A 24,990-nucleotide genomic window follows, 5' to 3' on the forward strand; every position below is an offset into this window, starting at 1 on the left:
GAATCTTCAATCCTCGTGTTAGGTAAATGGTTGTAAAATTTTGATGTGGTTATAATACTTGAAAGAAATGTAACTTTCAGCCATAGCTGGGGTGGACTAAAAGTGTAACCTTATCTTATCTTCCGTGATAAACTCTCATTTGCTGGCTCATAGCTCCTATCCATGGCTTCCTGCGTCCCTCAATTTCTTAAGCCAATGCATAATCTTCAGCCTCAGTACCAGAATCAGCTTTCTCCACTTTCACATATTTGTAGTTTAAATCTTAGAACCAAATGCACAAATTCAGAAAATTCAACCCCGGATGATTTTCCAATCCCACCTCTATATTCGGAAGACCCCGAGAGTTTCCCAATCGAGAAACGAAGAAAATCAGAAATAATACGTGACAGGAAATCAAGCAGTGGGCTGGTGAAACCAGAGCCCCCTAACTTTGAAATTGGCTGGAAACGAACCAAACCGATTCCAATGGAGAAGCCAACTGGGTATGTGATCATGGATTTTCTCGAGAAGTTGGAGGAATTAATGGGGAAACAATTTGGGTCGACAGAGTTGTTAGAGAAAGTGGGAGAAATAGTAACAGAGAGAGTGGTAGAAGAAGCTGAAGTGCTGAGGGATGAAGGTAAGGTGGAGGATAGAATGGTGACCGAGTTGTTTAGAGTTTTGAAGTTGATGAAGATGGACTTGGCTATGGTGAAAGCTGCTGTTAAGGATGATACATTACAAGAAAGACTTGAGCAAGCCAAGGCGCGGTGCAGGCAAGCTATCCTCGTCGCCAATTCTTTCTGATATTTGTTAGATGAACTTAATCTAGTAGTTACCAGAGTATTGAATGATTTAAACTATGACTGTTTTCTACATGTTACCTTGTAGTCGAGAGTGTAAGATAATATTTTTGCAGTGCAATATTTAGTAGGCTTATTCTGAATATACAGCCGGATTGGTTAAATTCTCTGCTCTGCTACTCGAGGATTTGGTTCTTGTGTGAAGCTGATGTTGTCGAAAACTTGAGGATTCGTTTGATAAAAACACTATCTAAAAACTGACCATTACAATTCTTTTCAAGATGTATATTTTGACTGGAGTCCCATATCAAATCTCATTTCCAATGGATTCAAGAGGAGTTTCTGCAATGAAAATAAGATAAGTACTGCTCCAGTAATAGAAAGTATATACTACTATTTAATTATGAAACAACAATAGTGTTGTAGCCGTTTTTGTATATCACATGAAGGAGAGGACGCGCCCTCCCCGGACATGACCCGGGAGGTGCGGTCTCTTGTCCAGGAAGAAATACATGAAGACAAGGAAGGGGAAGGACGCGTCTCCCCGCGAAGGACGCGCCCTTTGACTTAAGAAGTGGCATAATTATGAAATGAATGATAATTGAGTGAGTCTCCGTGACGACCCTTCCGAGGGATATGAAGACTAGTTACCAAGCTCATTTGGTAGTTATCAGGCTCATCTGATAGTTCCCGGGCTCATCCGGGCATGATCTACAATCCTCAATCCTGCTATCTGCCGAGTTAACCCTCGTGTGGGGGCTTGAGGTGATCATGGTTCTTGAAGGCCCTCCGGGGTAATGTGAAGGCCGATCATATGTCTGAATCCTGTATTCTGGTGAGTTAGCCCTCATTGGGGGATTGAGACGATCGTGTAAGTTGGCTCCTTGTCTACCTTGTCTGAAGATGAAGACCTCACCGGGAGGTGAGGACATGTCCCTGCACCTCGAGGGGTTGGTCATGGCTTGCCCAGATAACTTCTCCGTAAGAGTCGTGGTAGATGCTATCTCTCGTAGTGGAGATATCGTTGAATCCGTGATCTATTTGGATTAGGAGTCTGAGGTGGTCATACTCAAGACTAATTCTAACAGGAGTAGGACTCTCCAGGATGGGCCTTCGGCCTATCTCCGACCTTATCACCAAGAGGCCTAGTCCTGATCAAACTAGGACTCCTGGTTCCATAGAACTACGTATGGCTTGATCCCCTATATAAAGGGGTACGTAGGCACATCAGGGGGATATATCGAGAGTTGTGAGAACGAGAGCAGAAATATATTCCCTTGATCTCAGCCACCCTCAAACACTTAAAACCACCGCCCACGGCGAATCTCTGTCATACAATCACCGTGAAACACCTTATTCCGGCAACGAACCTCACGTTTGTTGATTCACCAAATTCCTCTATCAACAAATTGGCGCTAGAAGGAGGGGACTAGGTGAAATCTCGAAGAGGAAGAGATGGCCAATCACGATGATGACCCGTACGAAGGAGATTACTATGTTGAAGATGAACAAGTAGAACCATACTCACCGGAGCACATACAGGACCCCCGCACTTTGCCGAACAACCCACCCCCGGTTGTAGTCAGTAACACGGAGCTCCTTAGTGCCCTCCACCGGATGGAGCAAAGTCAAGCGAGGTATGATGCAAGGTTGGATACCATGGAGTCTGTACTCGAAGAACTCGTCCCCAGACACTCGCGTCATTCCAAAAGCCATGGTAGGAGAGGACGTAGACGCTTCAGACGACCAACCCCCCGAATGTTGGAGTACGGAGATGCGCCTCCCAACGCTAACCTCCCACCAGGAGCCATAATAAGCCAGGGAGTCTATGACGCAAACGGCGCGCCCCTGGACGTGACCACGCCTCCCGCACAAACAGGAGGGACGGGACAAGAGACGGTCAACCAAAACGCAGACGCCCGACCCTTGGCTGAAAGATTAGGGATCACCCCGGACAGCCTCGCTATAATTGTGCGAATGGCAGAGCAGGAGCAGAGGAGACCCTCCCAGGGAAACGGTGCGCCCCTACGTCCTCAAGGGAACGACGCGCCCCCTGAGGCAAGACGTGAAGCAGGAACGGGCAGGACATACCGAGGAGTGCGAGGAAGGGGAGGAGGCCTCATACCAAACTCAAAGGGAAGGCGTCGAGGGGGACCCTTGATAGAGTACCTCCCTTCGCAAAGTGACTCGAGCCAACACACTCCGCACCCAAGAACCACGGGAAGGACGCGCCCCCTTGGCAATCAAGGAGACGCACCTCCCCGAGGCCCGCCTACTGCCAATCAACAAACTACGTCACCTCCAATCATAACTACTGTCAATCAGCAGACCACGTCACCTCCAATCATGACTACTGCTAATCAACAAGCCACGTCAACTCCGCCCATTCCCACTCTGCAGCAAACTATTCCTGTGTCCACTACACCTACTCCCCCAACACAAACGCTCACCCAAATCGTCCAACCAACTGCTACCCAGACTCTAGCCAACAACGTGCTTCAGACCACGGTGGCCAACACAAACCTGGCAACTACCACTGCTACCCCTCCGGTAAACACCCAGACCATTCCAGGAGTCGGAACGATCAACCCCGAAGACCTGAAGAAGTTGCTAGCCCTTCTGCAAGCCAGCGCTGCCACAACGGCACCACAGATCTCGTCACCATTTACCGCAGCAGTCCGCGACGCCCAGCTACCAACCGGTTTCAGAAACTTGAATGCAGATCTCCGCTATCACGGGAACGCCGACCCTCGCGAATTCTTGATCAGATTCAACATTGAAATGGACTTATATCAGATCCCCGACCTGGTCAGGTGTAGGTTCCTAGCAGCAACCCTGAGGGACAGTGCTCAACAATGGTTTCAAAAGTTGGGAGGAGGAGTCATCTCCTCTTGGGAAGGCATGCAGCAGATGTTCATGACACAATTCCAAGCCGCAACCAAATACGCTCCACCCGTTACTACACTCGCCAATGTCAAGCAGCGTGACAATGAAACTTTGACTGCATACTTCAAGAGGTTTAACCAGGAATCTATGGGAGTGAAGGGAGCCTCAGATGAAACCTTGAAGAACTTCCTTATCGCTGGACTCAAGGTTGGCACCGACTTCTGGAAGCACCTCCAAGGGAAGGACCCGGCCTCTCTGTCCGAGCTATACTCCGCAGCCGAATCCTTCAAAAAGGTGGAGCAGTCGCTGGCCGAAAATCAAAAGGAGATCGCCAAATCTAAATACAAAAGAAAAGATCGCACTCCCAGTCCAGAACCAAGAGGACGCGCCCGCTCTCCGGGTAGGGTAAATATGACTTCGAGCAAAAGGACTTGGAGTCCTCCTCCGAGACAGTCAGGAGTATATACCCCGCTAACAGCCTCAGCTGAACACGTCTATGCGATGACCAAGGATAAGGTGCCGTTCCAGAAACCTCAACCTATTCCCCAACATATAGCCAAAGACAAAAAGAAGTATTGTGACTTCCACGAATCAGCAGGACATAGCACCTCCGAGTGTCGGCATCTGAAAGAGGAAATCGAATATCTACTCAAAGAAGGATACCTAACGGAATGGGTAAAAAAGTACAGGACAGACCACCCTCCGGAAAGACGCGGCCTTGGTGCTTCGCAGAATGACAGAACTGATGAAAAGCAGAACGATACCCAGTTTGTAAGAGAAGGCAGCATCAGGAGCATATTTGGGGGACCCTACATAGGGGGAGGCAGTCGAAAGGCAATGGAGAGATATGCTAAGGAAGCGAAGGACTACCCTCTTACCAACGTGAACCATCTGTCGGCCAGAGCCCCACGAGTATTTAAGGAAGAAACTATGGACATCACTTTTACGGAGGACGATGCGAGGTGGGTACACCATCCCCATAACGACGCTTTGGTGGTCGCCATGCGTATCGCCGCCCTAAACATTCACCGAGTGTTTGTCGACAATGGAAGTTCGGTCAACATCCTCTACTACGACACTTACAAGAAAATGGGATTACCAGACAAGGACATGACTGTGGAGAACCTCTACATATATGGCTTCGGGGGAGAGGCCATCAAAGCCAAAGGAACCATACGCTTGCCAATCACCTTAGGAGAGGCTCCACGTGCAGCAACTCAAATTGCCGAGTTTGTGATCATCGACCATCCCTCGGCGCATAATGCACTTATGGGACGCCCCCTCTTGAAAGACATGAGGATAATCACCTCCATTTACCATCTTACCTTGAAGTTCCCCACTCCTGGAGGAGTCGGCTGTGTGAAGGGGTCCCAGTATGAATCTCGCGATTGCTACGGCCGGTCACTTAAAAATTTTCGAGATAGGAGGGGAGTGCCGCCCCACGAGGAACTACACTCGGTCCACGTTCTCTACCTCGTTCAATATCCAGAAAGCGACAATGAAGACACGCCCAGCATCCCACTACTCGGGGGACGCGTCCCTCACAAGGGCGAGCCCACTCTCATCGATGACTCGACATCTGAAGAGTGTGAAGAACTGGTTATCGAAATAGAAGAGGCACCTCTGAAAAAAGTCAGGAGGATGGATCCACAGGAGGTTGTCATGGAATTAGAGGAGCCTTCTCCTCCCAAAAAAGTTTCTAAGGACGCGTCCTCAGAACCAAGGGAAACCCCGCACCAGTTCGACTTCGACTTAGACCCAAGATTACCCATGCAAGTGCAAAACACAGGGCCGGCTGAGGATACGATCGATGTGCAAGTTACACCGGGGAGTGATGGCAAGGTCCTGAAGATAGGATCCAAACTAGGTCCGGAGATAAGGAGCAAGCTGATAGAATTCCTTACGAATAGCCTCGACGTATTTGCTTGGAGCCACGAAGATATGGTAGGGATAGACTCGGCAGTTATGTGCCATCACCTGAATGTCGACCCCTCTAAAAAAGGTGCTAGACAAAAGAGAAGACCCATCAGCGGAGAAAGAGCCGAGGCCCTGCAGGAGGAAGTCGATCGCCTCTTGAAAGCAGGATTGGTAAAGGAATCGTTCTACCCGAAATGGCTAGCAAATCCCGTACTTGTTAAGAAACCCAACGGGAAATGGCGCACATGCATAGATTTCACGGATCTCAACAAGGCGTGTCCTAAAGATAGTTTCCCGCTCCCTCGCATTGACCAACTAGTAGATTCAACGGCAGGACACGCCCTCCTCAGCTTTATGGATGCCTACTCGGGATACAATCAGATTCCCATGTATGAGCCTGACCAGGAGCACACTTCCTTCATCACGGACAGGGGGCTATATTGCTATATTGGTATGCCATTTGGGCTTATTAACGCAGGGGCGACTTATCAGCGATTGGTGAACATGATGTTCAAGGATCAGATTGGGAAAACAATGGAAGTATACGTGGACGACATGCTGGTTAAATCCAAGAAGGACACTGACCATGTTGCCCACTTGTCAGAGATGTTCGAAATCTTAAGGAAATACAGGATGAAGCTCAACCCGCAGAAGTGCGTGTTTGGGGTAGAGTCAGGGAAATTCCTTGGTTTTATGGTTAACCACAGAGGCATAGAGGCCAACCCAGCAAAGATCAAGGCATTACTAGACATGAAGTCCCCAGCCAACGTTAAGCAAGTGCAGAGTCTGACAGGAAGGATAGCCGCCTTAAACAGGTTCGTGTCGAAATCCTCGGAGAAATGCAAGGAGTTCTTCAAGGCCATCAAAAGCGCATCCAAAGATTTCGAATGGACAGAGGAGTGCGAGGACGCCTTCATAAAAATTAAGAAACATTTGGGCGAGCCACCCCTCTTAGCCAAACCTCAGGAAGGAGAGACGCTTGTCCTTTACTTAGCCGTTTCAGACTACTCCATAAGTGCTGTATTGGTAAAAGAAGATGAGGAGGGGCAGTCCCCAATCTACTACGTAAGCAAGCGGCTGCTGGATGCAGAGACTCGTTACACAAGCATGGAGAAGCTGGTATACGCCTTGGTACATGCAACTAGGAAACTGCGACCATACTTCCAGGCTCATAAAGTGGAGGTTAGGACGGCGTACCCCCTCCGACAAATCATGCATAAACCAGAGGTAACCGGTAGAATGATGAAGTGGGCAGTCGAGTTGGGGCAATTTGACCTAGATTACAAACCAAGAACCGCCATCAAAGGACAGGCACTAGCAGATTTTATCTTGGAATTCCCGGAAGATGGAGAGGAGTCTGGTCTCCTGATCAAATATGATCCCAACCTACCACCTCAGCAGGCATGCCCTAAGGAAAGCATACCCGAACTCTGGTGGATATTGCATACAGATGGAGCAGTGAATAATGAAGGAGCAGGAGCTGGGATAGTGCTCGTAAGTCCGGAAGGACATAGACTCTTGAACGCAACTCACTTTACCTTCCAGCTCTCGAACAATGACGCAGAGTATGAAGCCCTGATCGGAGGGCTCAGGCTTGCCCTTGAAATGAAGGTAAGAAAGCTTGTTATAAAGGTCGACTCCATGCTGGTGGTTGAGCACATCAGAGGAGGATACCAAGCAAAGGGACCCAAGACGGCGATATATCTCAGATGTGTTCAGGGATTAATAGATCAGTTCGAAGAGGTGCAAGTAAACAGGGTACCCAGAGAATTCAACGGGGATGCCGATGCTCTCGCAAAGTTAGCGTCTCAGAAAGATCCGGCCCTATTGGGAGTTATCCGCCTAGAGATACAGGAGGTACCTAGCATCCCCGAGCTTGAGGTAACGGAAATACAAGGCAAGAATGGAGATTCAACGTGGATGACCCCGATCTGGAAATACATCAAGGAGGGTACGCTGCCCGAAGATAAAGCTGAAGCCCGAAAGTTAAAATACAAGGCTGCCAGATATGTGGAATATGATGGGAAGCTGTATAAAAGAGGCTTCAATCAGCCCCTTCTCAAATGCGTAGATGGGGAGGAGTGCACTTACGTGATGAGGGAGGTCCACGAAGGCATATGTGGGAACCACTCGGGAGGTAACTCATTGGCCATGAAGATCTTGAGGCAAGGGTACTACTGGCCAACCTTGAGGAGTGATGCTTTCAATTTCGCCAGAGCATGTGACAAATGCCAACGATTCGCCAACTTCACCAACAGCCCAGCCACGTCCCTCACCACCATGACTAGTCCTTGGCCCTTCGCTATGTGGGGGATAGACTTGATCGGAGAACTCCCAAAAGCCAAGGGAGGAGTGAAGTATGCAGTGGTTGCGGTCGACTACTTCACCAAATGGGCAGAGGCCGTACCCTTGGCCACCATCACAGCCAAGAAAATAACAGACTTTGTGTTTAACTCTATTGTTTGCAGGTTTGGAGTCCCTTACAAGCTGATCTCGGATAATGGAAAGCAGTTCGACAGCAAAGAGCTAAGAGGCCTATGTGAAAATCTCGGAATCAAGAAAGATTTTGCGGCAGTGTACCATCCCCAAAGCAACGGGCAGACGGAGGCGGTCAACAAAATCATCAAGCATACTCTAAAGACAAAGTTGGAAGATAGCAAAGGGAATTGGCCGGAAGAACTCCCCATGGTCCTATGGTCTTACAACACAACCCCTAGGACAACGACCGGGGAGTCGCCCTTCGTCCTATCTTATGGGTGCGAGGCCATGGTCCCAATTGAGATTGGAGCAGGATCGTTCAGGAGAGACTACTTCGACCAACTGGATAATGATGCAAGTCAGAGATTATACTTGGATATGATTGAAGAAATCAGAGCTACATCACAACTACGCCTGGCCGCGTATCAACGCAGGACGGCTAAGTATTACAACAACAAAGTAAAGGCTCACCCCTTCCAAGTTGGGGACCTTGTCCTTAGAAAGATTGTACTCAACAACAAAGATCCCCAACATGGAGTCTTTGGAGCCAATTGGGAAGGCCCTTACAGAGTCAAGGTCATATTATGGAAGGGCACTTACAGATTAGAAGACCTAGATGGAAAACCCGTTCCAAGACCTTGGAACGCGGAGCATCTGAAGAAATATTATCAGTAGCCGCAGGCTACATAGACTAGCAGTGACTAAACATCATCCCTAGTCTAGGGGAGTGGTATACATACGCCCCTCTTTAGGCTAAGGCCCTTGCTAGTCCTTTTATGTCCCCTTGGAGTTAACAGCTCCTTGGGACGGGTGCGGTTTCGTACTCGAGCGCATTAGTTATCAGATTTACTATGGGCCAAAGGCCATGTTATGATTCAGTTATCCTTAATAAAAGGCCTAGAGCCACTCTTTTCTCCATACAAAAATATGTGTGAGGTATTCTTAATATCAGGCGCGCCCACCAGTTTATGTGGAAGACGCGCCTCCCCACTGACTATTTAATAGGGGTTGCTCGGAGAATGATGGCTTAATAGTCATGAGTTATGAAAACAAGAAAAACATTATATTAGACGCGTCCCCATGGATGTGTGGAGGCGCGCCCTCCCCTACCATTCATAAGACAAATCACTTGGGGAGTAATGCGAACATAACTTTCATGCAAAGTAAAGCCAAGTTAAATTATTACCTGCGAGGACGCCTCTTCCAGAGGACGGCGCATTGATCTATTTAGCATAGAATATAGTCGTCTTTAAAAATAAAAACGACTATATTCAATAATATCCTGAGGGGAAGGGCGCGACCCAAGCGATAAAGCGGAGGACGCGCCCTCCCATGTCAATAATATCTTGAGGGGAAGGGCGCGACCCACTCCATGTTAAAGAGGGTAATTTATCTTCCGCTCGGAAAATGCAGGAGCATGACTTTCATCTTTAAGTAAACATAAGGAAGGACGCGCCCACCCGGGAAAGGCTCGTCCTTCCCCTGCCGTATCGTTTATACTATTATGAGGGTATAAACACGAAGGCATGAAAGAAAGTGATAAACAAGAGACTGTGCAAAACGCAATTAGAAGTTTAGGGCGCGCCCCATAAAACAAAGTAATTATTAATTACAATCTGCAAGGTTTTACAGAGGGCCTGCTCCTCGAAATATCTAAGAATAAGAGAATTGTTTAATACAGGGCTGGATTGGATAATAACATAAGTTAAGGATCAGACGCGTCCTCCCCCTGATGGCCGCCCTCCTGGCGCGCCGTTCCTTCAGCTGCCTCCTTGGCCAGGGTGGCCTCCAGTTCTGCCCTCTTGGCCGCCATCAGTTCAGGATGCTCCTCTGGGAACTTAGCCATGAAATCGGCTGTAGTCTTCCCAAACTTGGGAAGCCAATCATAATGAGGCTCCCCAGAGAGGAACGTAGCAACATAGCTACATACACCCTCGAAGAAGGACGCGCCCTCCACTTTGTCCTTTTCCTCCACCAGACTTTGGTTGGTGGATTCAAGGGTGGAGTTCGCCTTCTTGAGATCGGTGATCTCCTTCTCAAGGCGCGCCTTCTCGGAAGCTAGGCTCTCCTCAGCTGTTTTCTTGGAGCTTTCGGCTGCCTGCAGCGCCTTCTCCTGCTTCTTAGCCTCTTTCTTCAAGTTGGAGACCTCCTTCTCCAAGTTTGAAAGGCGCGTCTCCTGAGCCACTTTGGCATTTTCCCGATCCATGTTGTGGACCAACATCTCACAACTAGCCTTAAGGATCCATGCGTCCTTGTCAGCTTCAGGTTTGGCGCGCCACGCCCTTAGTTCGTCATCAGAGGCGATGGACGCGCCTATCTCGCCCAAGGCCCTAGCTGAGAGGCTAGTGGAGGATTGCTGCCTCTTCAACACTCTTTGTTTTTTCGGGGCTCTAGAGTCCTCCAATGCAGGATTGGCCTTGTCACCCTGCTTTTGAGTGTCAAGGGGGGGCGCGCCCCGTTTTGATCCTGAGGGTTGAGAGGACGCGCCCTCCCCAGTGTTGAGCTTTGTCCGGTTGAAGAAAGCAGGAACGTTTGTCATATCTGCCAAGCAATGATAAAGACATGTCAGTCACATACATAAATTGATAAACCAAAGATATGGATATAAGATGTGTTTCAGAAGTAAACAAGTGAGGTCATGCAAATATATGAAAAGTGTAAGACGCGCCCTCAAAATATAGGGAGGGCGCGCCCAGTCATACCTTGGTCGGATAAATTTTCGGGACTTGGCTCCCTGGATTCTTTCCTAGAAAACCTATGCTTTCTATCTGTGAGGGGTTTACCGTCCCTAAACACTTTGAACCCCACCTTGGTGCCTATGTTGGGGGGAAGGAAACCAGCCCTAACAAGATTTGGGGTGGTGACGAGAAGTGTCATGTTCTTCCTCTCAGCAGGAAGATTCAGAATGTGTTGCGCTCTTTCCAGAGCTTCATCCTCTAGAGAGGGCATCCCTCGTTCAACTAAAGAAGGTAAAGGACAAGTCAACAAAAAGGATCTCAACAAATGAAAGGACGCGTCCTAAGAAAAGATGTGCTAACCTGGAGAAATGTTGAACTGCGTCCTAACCCTTTTAACGTCATAAACGTAAAAGAAAGGTTCTTTCCATTTCTTGATGTGGGAGGCGCGCCCTTCACTAAATCCTTTGTTGTTGTGTTGCTTCCTGACAACAAGAAAGAAGTAGCCCAAAGAACTTCTTGTGAGCCGGAAGAAATAACTTAACTCTTCCATAGAGGGCGCGCCATACCCCTCGTCTCTATATAGGATGTACAGGCCTGCTGCCAACTTATAGGAGTTTGGTGACAGCTGGATGGGCGCGATATCAAACCATTCACAAATAGCCTCGAAATACTCATGTAAAGGCGCGCCCACTCCTAAGCTCACATGTCGAGGGGTCAGGACGAGGCGAGGAATTCTGTAATTTCCTATGTCAAATCGATGAGCCCTCATTTCCTCGAGGGGCACCACAGCAGTCCCCTTTTGCTCGTAATAGGCCATTGTCCATTCCAACTCCTCCCAGGAAAGTGAAGAGGGTTGGTCTACACAGCTTAACTTCCCCTTATTCTTCTTTATTTCTTCGACCATTTTGAAAGAGAGCTCCATATCCTCGTACTCAGTCCAATCCACGTCTTCTTCCCATTCTTCCACCTTTGGATGTGAGTATGGCTCAGGGGAAGGTGGAGGAGATGGGCGAACCCTGGGCACCTTACTTGAGGACGCGCCCTGAGAGCTCTCTTGGTTATCATTATCCTCGCTAGCTTGGTGGGAGGACGCGCCCTCACCCCCCTTGTCGGAAAGCTCGTAGTTTGGATCATCCTTGTCACTAGGTGAAGAGGGGGAGGTGTCGTGTTCCGAGGATGAAATGATTTGGTAATATTTTCCCTTCCCCTTACGAGTAGGGGCAGACGCGCCCTCAGGTTCCTCCAGCCAGTTCTCGAACGAAGAGTCGTAGTCAGAAGGGCGACCACGGGTGGTTTGTGAGCTGGTGACTTCGTGTGTAGGAGCATTGGGGGTGATTGCATGAGGGGTTGAAGAGTGGGAAGACTCCATATCTCGTATAAGATTACGAGTGATTCTTTCTTTGTCCTCCTCAGAAAGGATGTAGGATGGACGAGGTGGTGATGGAGTAAACACCTCTGGAGGAGAGATGGAGATGCCTCGTCTTTCTAGGAAATTTCTGAATGGATGGAAGGGTGGAGACGCGCCCTCGCCTGCCAGCTGAAAGAAAAGACGAAAGGAATCAGGGCGCGCCCTCTTGGTAATAAGCTTGAGAAAATGGACCAAGGAGGGGTGTAAGAAAGAAGAAGGGTTTGTGATAAGAGGAAGGACGCGTTGTGTATTCAGGACGCGCCCTCCAATTAGTTGGAAGTATTCTTAAGGAGGGGAGCCACAGGGGAGTGTTCAGTTTAAGGGACATTAGCCTAAACTACAGGAGGCGCGTCCAAAAAGGGAGGACGCGCCTTGAGCCTGGAGATGCAAATTCACTTTTTACAAACACTTTTATATAAAACTAAAGCGGATCAAACGGATCAAAAACGAGGAGATACAAATATATATACATATGCACGTTTGAAGAACATGAAGAACAGGCAGGAAGTCGAAAGGACACATACTCAGATCTATCGATTTACTGGATGAAAATGAAAGAGAAAGGATGGGAAATGTACCTTTGAAGATGGTGAAGAGAATGAGTGCTTAAAATCTGCAAATGGAGGCCGGAAAGTGCGGTGTCGTGCTCGGAAAGCTCAAATCGCCGGGGAGAGAATGGCAGTTGCGTGAAATGAAGAAGACGAATGTGTGAAGGGGTATTTATAGGAAAGGAAGGGACAGCTGTCAGTTTTAATTTCAAATTAAATAACGGGTGGAATGTTGGACGAGGGAGGACGCGCCCACTAGGAAGGACGCGTCTTGTCAAAAGAAGAAGTGCAAAAAGAACAGGATGAACAGCAAAGCGACAGAAGATATGAAGATTCCCCTAACATTTTAATGATAGAAGAGGACGCGCCCTCCCCGGACATGACCCGGGAGGTGCGGTCTCTTGTCCAGGAAGAAATACATGAAGACAAGGAAGGGGAAGGACGCGTCTCCCCGCGAAGGACGCGCCCTTTGACTTAAGAAGTGGCATAATTATGAAATGAATGATAATTGAGAGAGGATGAGTGAGTCTCCGTGACGACCCTTCCGAGGGATATGAAGACTAGTTACCAAGCTCATTTGGTAGTTATCAGGCTCATCTGATAGTTCCCGGGCTCATCCGGGCATGATCTACAATCCTCAATCCTGCTATCTGCCGAGTTAACCCTCGTGTGGGGGCTTGAGGTGATCATGGTTCTTGAAGGCCCTCCGGGGTAATGTGAAGGCCGATCATATGTCTGAATCCTGTATTCTGGTGAGTTAGCCCTCATTGGGGGATTGAGACGATCGTGTAAGTTGGCTCCTTGTCTACCTTGTCTGAAGATGAAGACCTCACCGGGAGGTGAGGACATGTCCCTGCACCTCGAGGGGTTGGTCATGGCTTGCCCAGATAACTTCTCCGTAAGAGTCGTGGTAGATGCTATCTCTCGTAGTGGAGATATCGTTGAATCCGTGATCTATTTGGATTAGGAGTCTGAGGTGGTCATACTCAAGACTAATTCTAACAGGAGTAGGACTCTCCAGGATGGGCCTTCGGCCTATCTCCGACCTTATCACCAAGAGGCCTAGTCCTGATCAAACTAGGACTCCTGGTTCCATAGAACTACGTATGGCTTGATCCCCTATATAAAGGGGTACGTAGGCACATCAGGGGGATATATCGAGAGTTGTGAGAACGAGAGCAGAAATATATTCCCTTGATCTCAGCCACCCTCAAACACTTAAAACCACCGCCCACGGCGAATCTCTGTCATACAATCACCGTGAAACACCTTATTCCGGCAACGAACCTCACGTTTGTTGATTCACCAAATTCCTCTATCAACAAATAGTATGATTGTACTTAGAGAAACTCACACTCATGAACTCCAGACACTCTCCGGTGCACCGGACTTGAGCCTAATATAGTTTTTCTAGATTTTCAGGGCATGTTTTGTGGATGCAAGTAGTTTGAGCAAGTCCAACAGTGTCTTAGTGAAAGCCTATATATATAATAAAATATAATGTCCTAGTGATTTGTGACACTATACACATACATCTATTCCAACAATATGCCTTATCTTCATGTCTTAATATTAAAATATTAATATATTTGAATACAACTATATATAAGTCAAGTATGAAAAGGTGTGAAAAGAGAGAGAGTGAATATTTTATGGATTAAAATGGTTTAGAACAAGTGTGGTACTGCCTTATAAATAAGGCACATGTAGTGTGTCCTAGTGTTTTAAGGCACCTCTAGGACACTGTTGGATTACATCTAAATCTTAACTTAGGACACTGTTATAGGGCACTGTTGGACTTGCTCTTAGTAGTTACAACTTACATAGTTACATGTAACATGCGGGGTGTATGAATTTTGCATGTTTACACGAGACTATACAGGAGCGCCACATATTTTAAGGTGTTAAAGTCACATTTAAACATAATTTCTTTATAAAATTTATATCAAATAAAGGTTTTAATTTAAATTTTTATCTGATATAAGAATTGAATTTTTTTTATTGATTATATATATTATTTTTTTACATTTCAATAAACGTGTTAAAAAATCAAACATCAGTTAAAATGAGACCGATGGTAATTGGTTTGGGAGCAAGAAGATTAAAGGTGTTGAGCTCTTCGTAAAGATGTCCGTCAAATATTTGATAATTTTACAAAAAAAAAAAGGTGGGCGTTTGTTTAACACTTGTAAGCCCAGCTTTTGTGATTATAAGTTATGAGCACTTATTCGTACCGTTTGTATAATAAGTCAAGAAGCACTTATAAAAAGCTAGGAATATTAGCTTTTAACTTTTGTTTCAGGGTTTCTACTTATTTTTCAAACACTTTAATCGCTTATAAATCTTATTTTGCTTCTAACTTCTACTCCACTTATTTATTTTAAGCTCACCCAAACGGCACCAAAATAAGTCAATAAAGTAAAATTAAGATGCAAGTTCATCGGTCATAACAATCGGCCTCTTTGTAGAATGTTGGCTCACACAAATGGTGGACAGAAGTGACCAATAAAGCTTGTGAAAGAGAATAAGATGAATAAGCAAAAATTAAGAAGTTGAGTGGACTTACCTATTTATACGAGTAGACTGATGAATGGAAGGAGTAACCGGAATCCTAGGAGTTGATTGAGTGGTTGTAGATCAGGCAGTGATGATGTGAATGTTTCATAAAACAGAGGTATTAAAATTTGTAGTTGAAGTTTGCTAGGGACATTGTTGTTGGAGATAACAATCGCTACTTTTTTTTTTTTTTAAAAAAAAGATTAATTTTACTCCCTCCACCCCAATTTAGATGAGCTCTGTGCTCATTTCACACATATCAAGGAGTATTAAATGATAGTAATTTTTTCTAGTCTCTACCCATATTTATTTTGTCGACTTTTGATAGTATTAGCTAGTTGATATATTGAAAATGATAAATAAGATAGGGTAAAATTGGAAGATTGTTGATAAATGAGCATTGAAAAAAGAGTGGATCAACTATTTTGGAATAAATTTTTTTGTCAAAAGGATCATCTAATTTGGGATGGAAGGAGTATTCGGTAAACTTTAAAGGTAGCTTTTCTGAACATTAGCTTTTAGCTCAAAAATTGTTTTTGTCTCATGCTTTTGCAAAAAGTCACTTCTAAGTTTTGCTGAAGCTCTCATAGATTTCACTATCAAACCTCCTCAAAAATATTATTTTTTAAAATTAAGTATCAAGTTGGTCACTGATATGAACATATATCACTTCTTTCATTGATCTTTTAGAACTACCATTTGATGATTAATATCAAATGCATACCTCTAGATATGTGTCAAGAAAATAATTTTTTTTTTATTGAATACATATTTTTATTCAAATCTATTATGACCAAATGAAAAGTGGTGAATTTTAGTATTTTAAATAATATATCTAGCTTTTATTCATTCGAGATCATCATATTTAATTAGTATATTTATTATACTGTTTAGGGTATTTTCAACTGTATGAGATAACATATCTTTGATTTTTTTGAATTTAATCAAACCTCAAGAAAATAATAATCGATCCTCATGTTTTAATCAAATCTTAGAAGATGTGTTGACATAGAATTGTTAATTCTTTTATTCAACGATATATGTAAATAAATGACAACCTTTAGATTATGTTCTACAATATAATCATTATAATCAAAAGGTAGAACGATCACTCTTATAAATTACAGAACATCATGTTTACCCCCCGGGGGAGGGGGGGGGGGGGGGAGCCCCGGTGCCAACCCCGGCTGAGGAAAAAATAAAAAGTATAATTTATTTATTTTAAATTTTTAGCCTAGGGACAAATCTAAAAATGATTATATATATAAAAAAAATAGCCCACTTAACATGATGGTTTACATCGAGAAGGTCATATTTAAAGACATAGACGATGAAGTTATCTTACAACGCTATCAAATTATGCAAAATCGTAGAATTCAGTTGTCATCCATTCCTTCCTCAAAAAAAGGTAGTAAAGATGTCACCACTTAACCAATTAAGGTATGCATATTTAATTTAAATTTTTTTGCTGAAATTTAAATAATAGTTCAGCCCGGGGTCGAAATTAATCCTGGTTCCGCCACTGTATCTAATAAGCATTAAAGTGAGCTTAATGCTTGTTTAAGTCGAAAGATGTTAATGATTTATTGATAATTATATGTAAGACTACTTATATAATATCCCAACAATTCATTAATTATTAATTATATTTACTTAATTTATATTTATTTTAAGTTATATCGTGGAGATTAATATTTGATAATAATCAATGAAAGAACATCTTCGATAAAAAAAATTATTTTGATATTTGCATAACTTACATAAAATTTAAATTCACTTAGAATCCTCTCCAATAGGACATCTTTATTTAACTGATCCCGTCAAAAGTCAAATGGTCAAACTAGCTCAAAAAGAATCTCCAGAATTATATTTATATTATATAAATATAAATAATACTCCTTGTTTACAAAAAGATTTTCAATATTTTTCTAAGGAGTATTCAAAGTTTTTACACCGCAATTTATCGGACGAGAAATATCGATTAATGGTATCTTCTTGTTTTACAATTGCAAAAGCAAAATGCAAAAGAAGCTTGAAGAAGGAATATACATCCATTATATTCTTTAGAATACTCTTTTGACATTTATTTGAAAAGACAAAAATTTATTATTCAAGTCTTTTAGTTTAAAGTAATTTATTCCCAATTATTCAATTTATTATTTTACGGAATAAATTATTTTAAACTCTCAAAATATTTCCTTCAAAATTCAAAATATTTTATTTTCAAGGAAATATATTTTAAAGTGTTTACTCAAGTCAAAATATTAGCCAAAGTTCTGTTCAAACTCGCAAATGGCTAATCGTATTTTATTCAAACCCGGAGACTGGTTTTTATCGTTTTAAATCAAAATAAAATACTTCCACTTGCTAGAATGACTTGAAACTTGAGATGGATCATTTGAATAATGTTTTTGGTGCATAGTAAAATTTTCGTAATTTTCTGAGAAGTTTGGTCCAGACGCTATTTTTAGGGGCTGACTTGGATCTTTGACTGGACGTTTGACCAAGTCAACATTGACCAAAATTTCCAGATCACCATTTTCCAATATTCTATGATTTATCATATTTTTGGTGTAATTTATTGGAGGTTTCAAAAAATCGTCGCATTTAATAACGATACAAAGTTACGTTATTAATCAAATTCTCGGGAAGCGTGTTTGTCTTTTAGTGACACAACTCAGCTGAGATTTCTCCCATAAAGTTGTTTGTCTTATTATGCAAGTGGCAAACAAACACAACAAAACCACAATCCACACCTTTTCAATCTCCACCCTTTATTTTCCTTTCATCTCAACCATTCACTCCACCCACTTCCCTCTATAAATACCCACCTCCCACACACCAAATACTCCCAAGCTAAGAGCCAAGAAAGTGCTGAGATTTTGAGAAGTCTTCAAGTTTTTCAAGTTTATACTCTCTCTCTTTAATACTTCATCTCCAAAACCTTCTCTTTCTTAAATATATATTCATATATACAAGGTTTTGATTTTCAAGCTCTAACCCACCAACTTAGCTCATCAACAACCACTTCCAAGCCTCCGTAGGGGCTGCCCAAGTTCTTCCAAGTGCCCAAAATCCGGCCGAACCTCCGGCGAATTTTTCCGGCGAACTTTTCCGGTCATCTCCCGTAAGTGGTTTCTTCTTAGCTTCTTATTTGTGTCTTAACCGACCATTTTGTTTCAGGACTTTGTACTTAAACTCTCTTCATCTTACAAGTTCTTCAACAAGGTTCTCTAAACGAGACCAAAAGATACGGATTTTTTCAAGATATAAAAGATATATATATCTCTCTCTTTTTAAAGAGAACAAAGAAAGAACATCCGAGGAAGTACTCGATCTCTTCAAAGAGACAAAAGATTTGAACATAGTTTCAAGAGTACTTAATCTCTACAAGAGATTTGTGATAAAAGCATCGTCGTCCTTCCATCTATCACCTTAGTGTTGTGTGGAAGAAAGATTTACGACAAAAGAGCTTTTAATCACTATAGCTTCAAAAGCAAAGTTTAGCAACTTATTTGTTGTTATTATCTTGGCTAAACTTTGAGAAGCTAAAGAAAGCATATTCGATCCCGCACTAACTTAACTTTATTATCTCGGGAAAATATCGAATATTCCGAACTATTGTTCGAGGAAGCTTTCTATATCCTAAACTTTAAAGAGCACAACTCAAAGAGGCTAGCCACCCACATTTTATTTATCTTGGCTTTATCAAGTTGTGCAAGAAGTTAAAGAAAGGATATTTTACAATCTCCGAGATCTCTCATTATATCTCAAAACGGAGTTTTGTAAACCAAGTATTCTTTGATCAACATTTTGAATCAAAAGAAAAGAATACTTGTGTAGCCTTAAGCATATTTTGCTTAAAATAAAAGGCTTGATTAATTACTCCCAACTTTACTATACTTGGAGTAATTAAACGTATAATTGATCTTATATTATAGATCCAAAGAAAGTATACTATACTTGACTATAATATTTATAACTTGAATATTATTGTCATCTCCGAACTAGTACAGTAACATACTAGTTCAAAACATATCTTTTATAACTTGTTTGTTGTTCGTAGATATTGTGTTTAAACTTTTGCAGTGAGGTGAAGTGAAGTGAGGTGATTCTTGTTCTAAGACCCAAGTCCTAGACGAACTAACGGGGAGTTAGTCGTCTTTGCACCGTGAAGAAAAGAAAAGACCCAAGATCTAAGACCTAAGATCCAAGACCCGCAAAAGCTTAGGAATACAAAGACTACACCAAGGTTCTACGCCGACTTTGAAGAAGTAACGGGGAGTTACGTTCTAAGATAAGTCAAGTAGAGGTTTTACATTTATTGTGAGGTTGTAACGGGTAGTTACGAACCAAGATAAATATTTGTAAGTTTAGATTGTAAAGGCTTCTCCGCCGGCTATAAGGAGTACATCTTTCTTATAGTGAAAAATCTCGAGTCCGGAGAGGAGCTCGGGGACTGGACTAGGGGTGAGAGAATCTATTAGAGGTTGCTCCATCGCGAACCAGGATAAAATCGACCGTGTGATATTTGCTCTTTACTTCCGCACATATAATTGATAAACAACACGGTAAAAATATTTAAAACTTGGAAAATATTTTTAAAAGGCAATTATATTTTTTAAATTGGATATTAAACTATTCAACCCCCCTTCTAGCTTAATTTACGCCTTATTCAGGACCTAACAATCAATATTAATTCACATTTTTGTGGACATAATACTGGATTTGTTATGGATAAACACAAATTGACTTTCGTTTAGATAGGCATGCTTGACTCAGTAAGTTCAGGAAGTTGATAAGCGAAAGATTTGTTTTTCAAACTCTAAGATCAATCTTCAGTTAGCCTATACCTATCTATATAATAATATAAATATTAGCTAGTGACCCGTAGAGTATACACTTAAAGAATATAGTGAGAAGTGGAGAAGAGTACTCAGGAAACACTTGGTCGTCATAGCCAGTAGGTAGAAGTATTGTGGTGCATTGTGCAACTTATTTGGGATATATATTAAATACAGTAAATCGTGTGCATTAGAGTTGGTTAACAACAAGAGGCTACTGTTGAGTCGAAGTCGAGAGTCACCATACTAAGAGCTTATTATTTCGTGGAGGTGTATTTGGTGTGGAAGGTTTGATTAATACTTAATATCTCGCGTAGTATTTTATTTAAAAACTAGTGAAAATAACGCGCTTCGCGCGAGTGAGAAAAATATAAATATAAAATATTTTAAAAGATCTTTGTGATTTATAATTTTTGAGTTCTTTTTATCTTGTATTTTTTTGTTAAAATATAAAAAAAATATAGGTTTGACTAAAATTCTAACCTTCACCACTTAATGAAAAAAACACATATGAATCTTTGATAATGAAACTTACTGCAACCAAGAATTTTTTAAATACAACCTAAACTTCTTCTTTCTTTAATGAACTATACAATGACTTGTAGGAATCCACATCAGAAGCATGCATCATATGTGAATGTGATGATCGAAGACCTTGTGTAGCTGATGAAGAATAACCTTGCTTGCATTTTTAAGTCCATCTAGTCAATATCACAAATTCATTTGCCAGATTCTTCGAAGAATCTGGTAAAACTAAACAGTGTTATCTCACTCTTTCACCAGAATTAGTGATGATCACATGATCAAATTATTGAGATAAGTAGTGGCCGTGGAAAAACTTCAAACTCATCATTTGGCTATACTTATCAAACTATAGATAACACATAAGAGGATATCATGAAACTTTTAGTACCGCCCAAAGCAGGAGTGATGTAGAAGTGTCTTTTATGGTTCCGACACAAGCCTGTTTTTGGCAGTCAATGCCGCTAAAAAATACAAAAGATGAATTAGCTTAGACACGATAACTCACAAACAGTTGAAACCAAAACAAACAAACAAATATAAACATAATAACATTTAAAGATAAAGGACAGTTAAAATTCAGGTGCAACATAAATACCACCTCTTGAATTTCAATCAATTTCATACAGGAAAACTTGATTGATCTGCCTCTCACGAACACCATCCCTGCAAGTTGTTCGTCATTAAAACGTATCAACGGCAAGTGCCATAAAAGTGCCTAGAACACTGACAATACATATAATAATAAACACCTGTAAAATATAACGCGTTGGGATTTCTGTTAGTTGATCTGTGGAATGATATAAAAAGGTCCCTATAGCAAAGAAACAAAATTGATATATGAAAGCCTGATGATAAAAAATAAAAAAGGAACCATATAAATAAAAAGAGCACACCCAGGTCTACTATGTATTATATATCAAATTAGAGGGTAAGAAATGAACATACTTGATTATACAACCTCTCGTAGTCCCTTTTTTTATATCCTCCCGGCTCTTGTAAAGATCCCGGATAAGCTCTTGTCCATGTGCTTGGGTAGAAACCAAACCAGCATACTTTGTTAGATCTGGCCAATCCTGGGAGGCAACAATCTGGATTTCATACAACAAAACCATCATAAAAGAAAAAAAATTGCAAGAACATTATAAAAGAAAATTATGTACAATCGAGTATCGACACTATAAAAACTGACGCTCACTCTTGCAGCACCCGGCCTGTGTGCATGATTGAGGATTGATTGACCCAACTTTTATATACCCCTCTGTCATTGTATTTCAAGCTTGAAAATCTGTAATAGGCATATCATCAAAACACCTCCTAGCTTCAGCAACCTGTCCTGCATTTACAAGTCCAGACATAATAACAATCCACGACGCATTGTACTCCAAGCTTGAACATCTCTAATAGGCATATCATCAAAACACCTCCGAGCTTCAGCAATCTGTCCTGCATTTACAAGTCCAGACATAATAACAGTCTACGACGCAACGTCCCTCGTACCCATTTCACCAAACAACTTTTTCGCAAAATCTAATTCTTGATTACTAACTAAACCAGCAATCACTAACTAAACCAGCAATGACTAAATTCGAAGAAATCACATTCTTCATAACCATCTTATCAAATACATTCAAAGCATCACTCATTAAACCAATGCAAACACACCCAGAAATCATCGAATTCAATGACACAAACATCTTTACAAGGCATGTAATCAAACACCTCCTTCGACCCACAACAAAATTGATATATGAAAGCTTGATGATAAAAAATAAAAAAGGAACCATAAAAACAAAAAGAGCATATCCAGGTCCACTACTTTGTATTATTTATCAGATTAGTGGATGGGAAATGAACATACTTGATTATGCCACCTCTCATGGTCCCTCTTTCTGTATCCTACCAACTCTTGTAAAGATCGTGGATAAGTTCTTGTCCATGTGCCTGGGTACAAACCAAACCACCATACTTTGTTAGATCTGGCCAATCCTGGGATGCAACAATCTGGATTCCACACAACAAAACCATGATGAAAGAAAAAAATTTGCAAGAACAGTATAAAAGAAAATTATGCACAATATCGACACTATAAAAATGGCTCTCACTCTTGCAGCACACGGCTTGTGGGCATGATTGAGGATTGATTGACCCAACTGAGGCCTCATTGAACAGCTTCTCGGCTTCATATCAAAATAGCCATTTTAAAACTAACCACTAATCATTGCATTCGACGTTGCTGTACTTCAAATCGAGGCATTTCGTCAAACAGCCTCTTCATGAATGTAGCCATTTTCATCTAACTTGATATCTCTGAGTTGAGAGGCTTTAAACTGGGGAGTTATCACCACATAGACTTGCAAGATAAGCTCGTACAGGCAATCATATAATCAAAACCGAGTTTTTGCAACCATATGATGAAGACCGACCCTCTACATACATATATCATGATATGGAAAGTAAAAGATCACTGTAACCGATAACAATTAATAAGCTTGAACAATAAAAGTTAATTATTTTATTTAAAAACAAAAATCAATAAAACAGAGAAACTCTAGGAAAACAGGAAAACAGATAGAAAGTGCTCAGAGATGCCACGTCACCCTCCCAGGAACCTCCTTTATATAAATATAAAGATTCTATTAATTCTGATTTTTTTTGTTTATTTTCTTTTATTACAGGTCAATAAATATTAGCACACGATTTGTTTTGCCAGGTTGAGGTAAGAGGAGACTTTGATATTATATGGATATAATCATTTACTGATTTATATTTATTTTTATTTTATTTCTTTTGATATTGTATGCGTGGTTGTACAGAAGTTTCCTACTAGTATTTGTGATATATAATTGTGGTACCTTGAGTTTGATATAATTTAAATTCTATTTCAATATATTAATTAGTATGATTTGCGTGGTACATTGTATATATAGATTACCGTTACAATTTTGATATGTAATGACTTTAAAATGGTATACTTGACGAGGAGTAATGTGACTCTGTATTTATTTACGTAACCATGCATGTGTGCCTTTTACTTGCCTAATTGTTTCATAATTTATAGTGCCTAAAACATATCTCGTATCCTAACTTAATTGAATAATATTAGTTATTATGTGTTACTATAATTTTCCGACTGCATAAGCGGTGTAAAATTAATCTTTCCGATTAAAGTTATTCAATTTAGTTATTAGTGCACTCATATATTTCAGTTATATTATTATCAATTTAGTTGGCATATTTGGTTAGAGAAATTTATTTAAGACTTGCTATTTTTATTTCACTTCTGATTTTAAAAATTAATAAATATTTACGTATGTATTTTTGGGTATTTGTCAGAAGATCGTTTTTCATATCTATTTATATAATAGTTCCTACTGCGTGATATTGTTCGCAAAAATCTACACGCAAGCGCACGTGATCACAAGTAATATATTTGTTCGTTCCCACAGAGACTGGTGAATTAAGAATACGCACCTATGCAACAATGTATGAGTAATTTTCACTGCTAAGACAATTAAAAAGGATGTGTTCTTTTATACTAATAACTAAATTTACTAATCAAAATCAGAATAGGAAAACACATGGAATTCTAACTTCATTATCGAATTCATCTATAATTGAAATTACTGATTAACATGTGACTGTTGATCCTAATCAGACAACACGAAAGTAATACATGCCAACTCTCGTTGCACACATATCATACCAATCAAAATCCACAATTAAGACAGAAATCTCATGGACACCAACAAAGCTCAGACCCTATATCTCTATAGCGGTAGTGTAAGCAGAGAGGTTTAATAACAGGTCGTCTATCGTGATTACACAGGGTGATAAAAATAGTTCAAGTCTATCACAAATTATGCTTCATTCACATAATCCTATGTTTACATGGCATAGTTCTAAATTCAATCATCCACTCTCGCTTCAGAAAGAATTAACAAACAACTTAGAAGTTATCTACGCTCCTAAGAAGAATAAGCACGGCTCATGCAAAGAAATCAACGTACGTCACATAATCAATCAAACAATCTCGTTACTAGACTACATCGATAAATCCATTAGAATCCCATGAAGGCGGTTAGTTCATAATTGAACTAATCGACATCATGGGTTCTAATGAAAACATGATAAATAAAATACGAGAATTAAACGGAATATAGATGCTAGAATTAATAATAAAGAACACAACGTTACAGAATTGATGTTCACGATCTCGCTCGAAACTGTCAGTTCCTCGCGAAGAACGATCCACTACAAAACTGATAATGTGCTTGATTACACGAGATAACTAAAACTATAATATTGTTCTCTATCTACTACTTCTTCTTCTTCTTCTTCTTCTTCTTCTTCTTTTTTCCGAGGCTAGGG

The 24,990-nt window shown here is 41.5% G+C and overlaps 2 protein-coding genes across 2 annotated transcripts; both read left to right on the forward strand.

The window, feature by feature from the left end:
* The first annotated feature begins 10 nt into the window (after positions 1-10).
* On the forward strand, positions 11-927 carry LOC108214216 (protein CHLORORESPIRATORY REDUCTION 41, chloroplastic). The gene has a single exon (XM_017386085.2). The coding sequence runs from the start codon at positions 163-165 to the stop codon at positions 784-786; it is 624 nt and encodes a 207-aa protein (XP_017241574.1). The 5' UTR covers positions 11-162; the 3' UTR covers positions 787-927.
* A 206-nt stretch (positions 928-1,133) lies between these two features.
* On the forward strand, positions 1,134-10,695 carry LOC135151353 (uncharacterized). Its single transcript, XM_064089729.1, has one exon. The coding sequence runs from the start codon at positions 2,238-2,240 to the stop codon at positions 8,736-8,738; it is 6,501 nt and encodes a 2,166-aa protein (XP_063945799.1). The 5' UTR covers positions 1,134-2,237; the 3' UTR covers positions 8,739-10,695.
* The last annotated feature ends 14,295 nt before the right edge of the window (positions 10,696-24,990 follow it).

This window comes from Daucus carota, chromosome 3, assembly GCF_001625215.2.
Source record: "Daucus carota subsp. sativus chromosome 3, DH1 v3.0, whole genome shotgun sequence".
Taxonomy (NCBI): Eukaryota; Viridiplantae; Streptophyta; class Magnoliopsida; order Apiales; family Apiaceae; genus Daucus; species Daucus carota.

What these genes read in the sequence shown, in the direction of transcription:
- LOC108214216 (XM_017386085.2), top strand. Translation starts at nt 163, where the DNA reads ATGGCTTCCTGCGTCCCTCAATTTCTTAAGCCAATGCATAATCTTCAG.
- LOC135151353 (XM_064089729.1), top strand. Translation starts at nt 2,238, where the DNA reads ATGGCCAATCACGATGATGACCCGTACGAAGGAGATTACTATGTTGAA.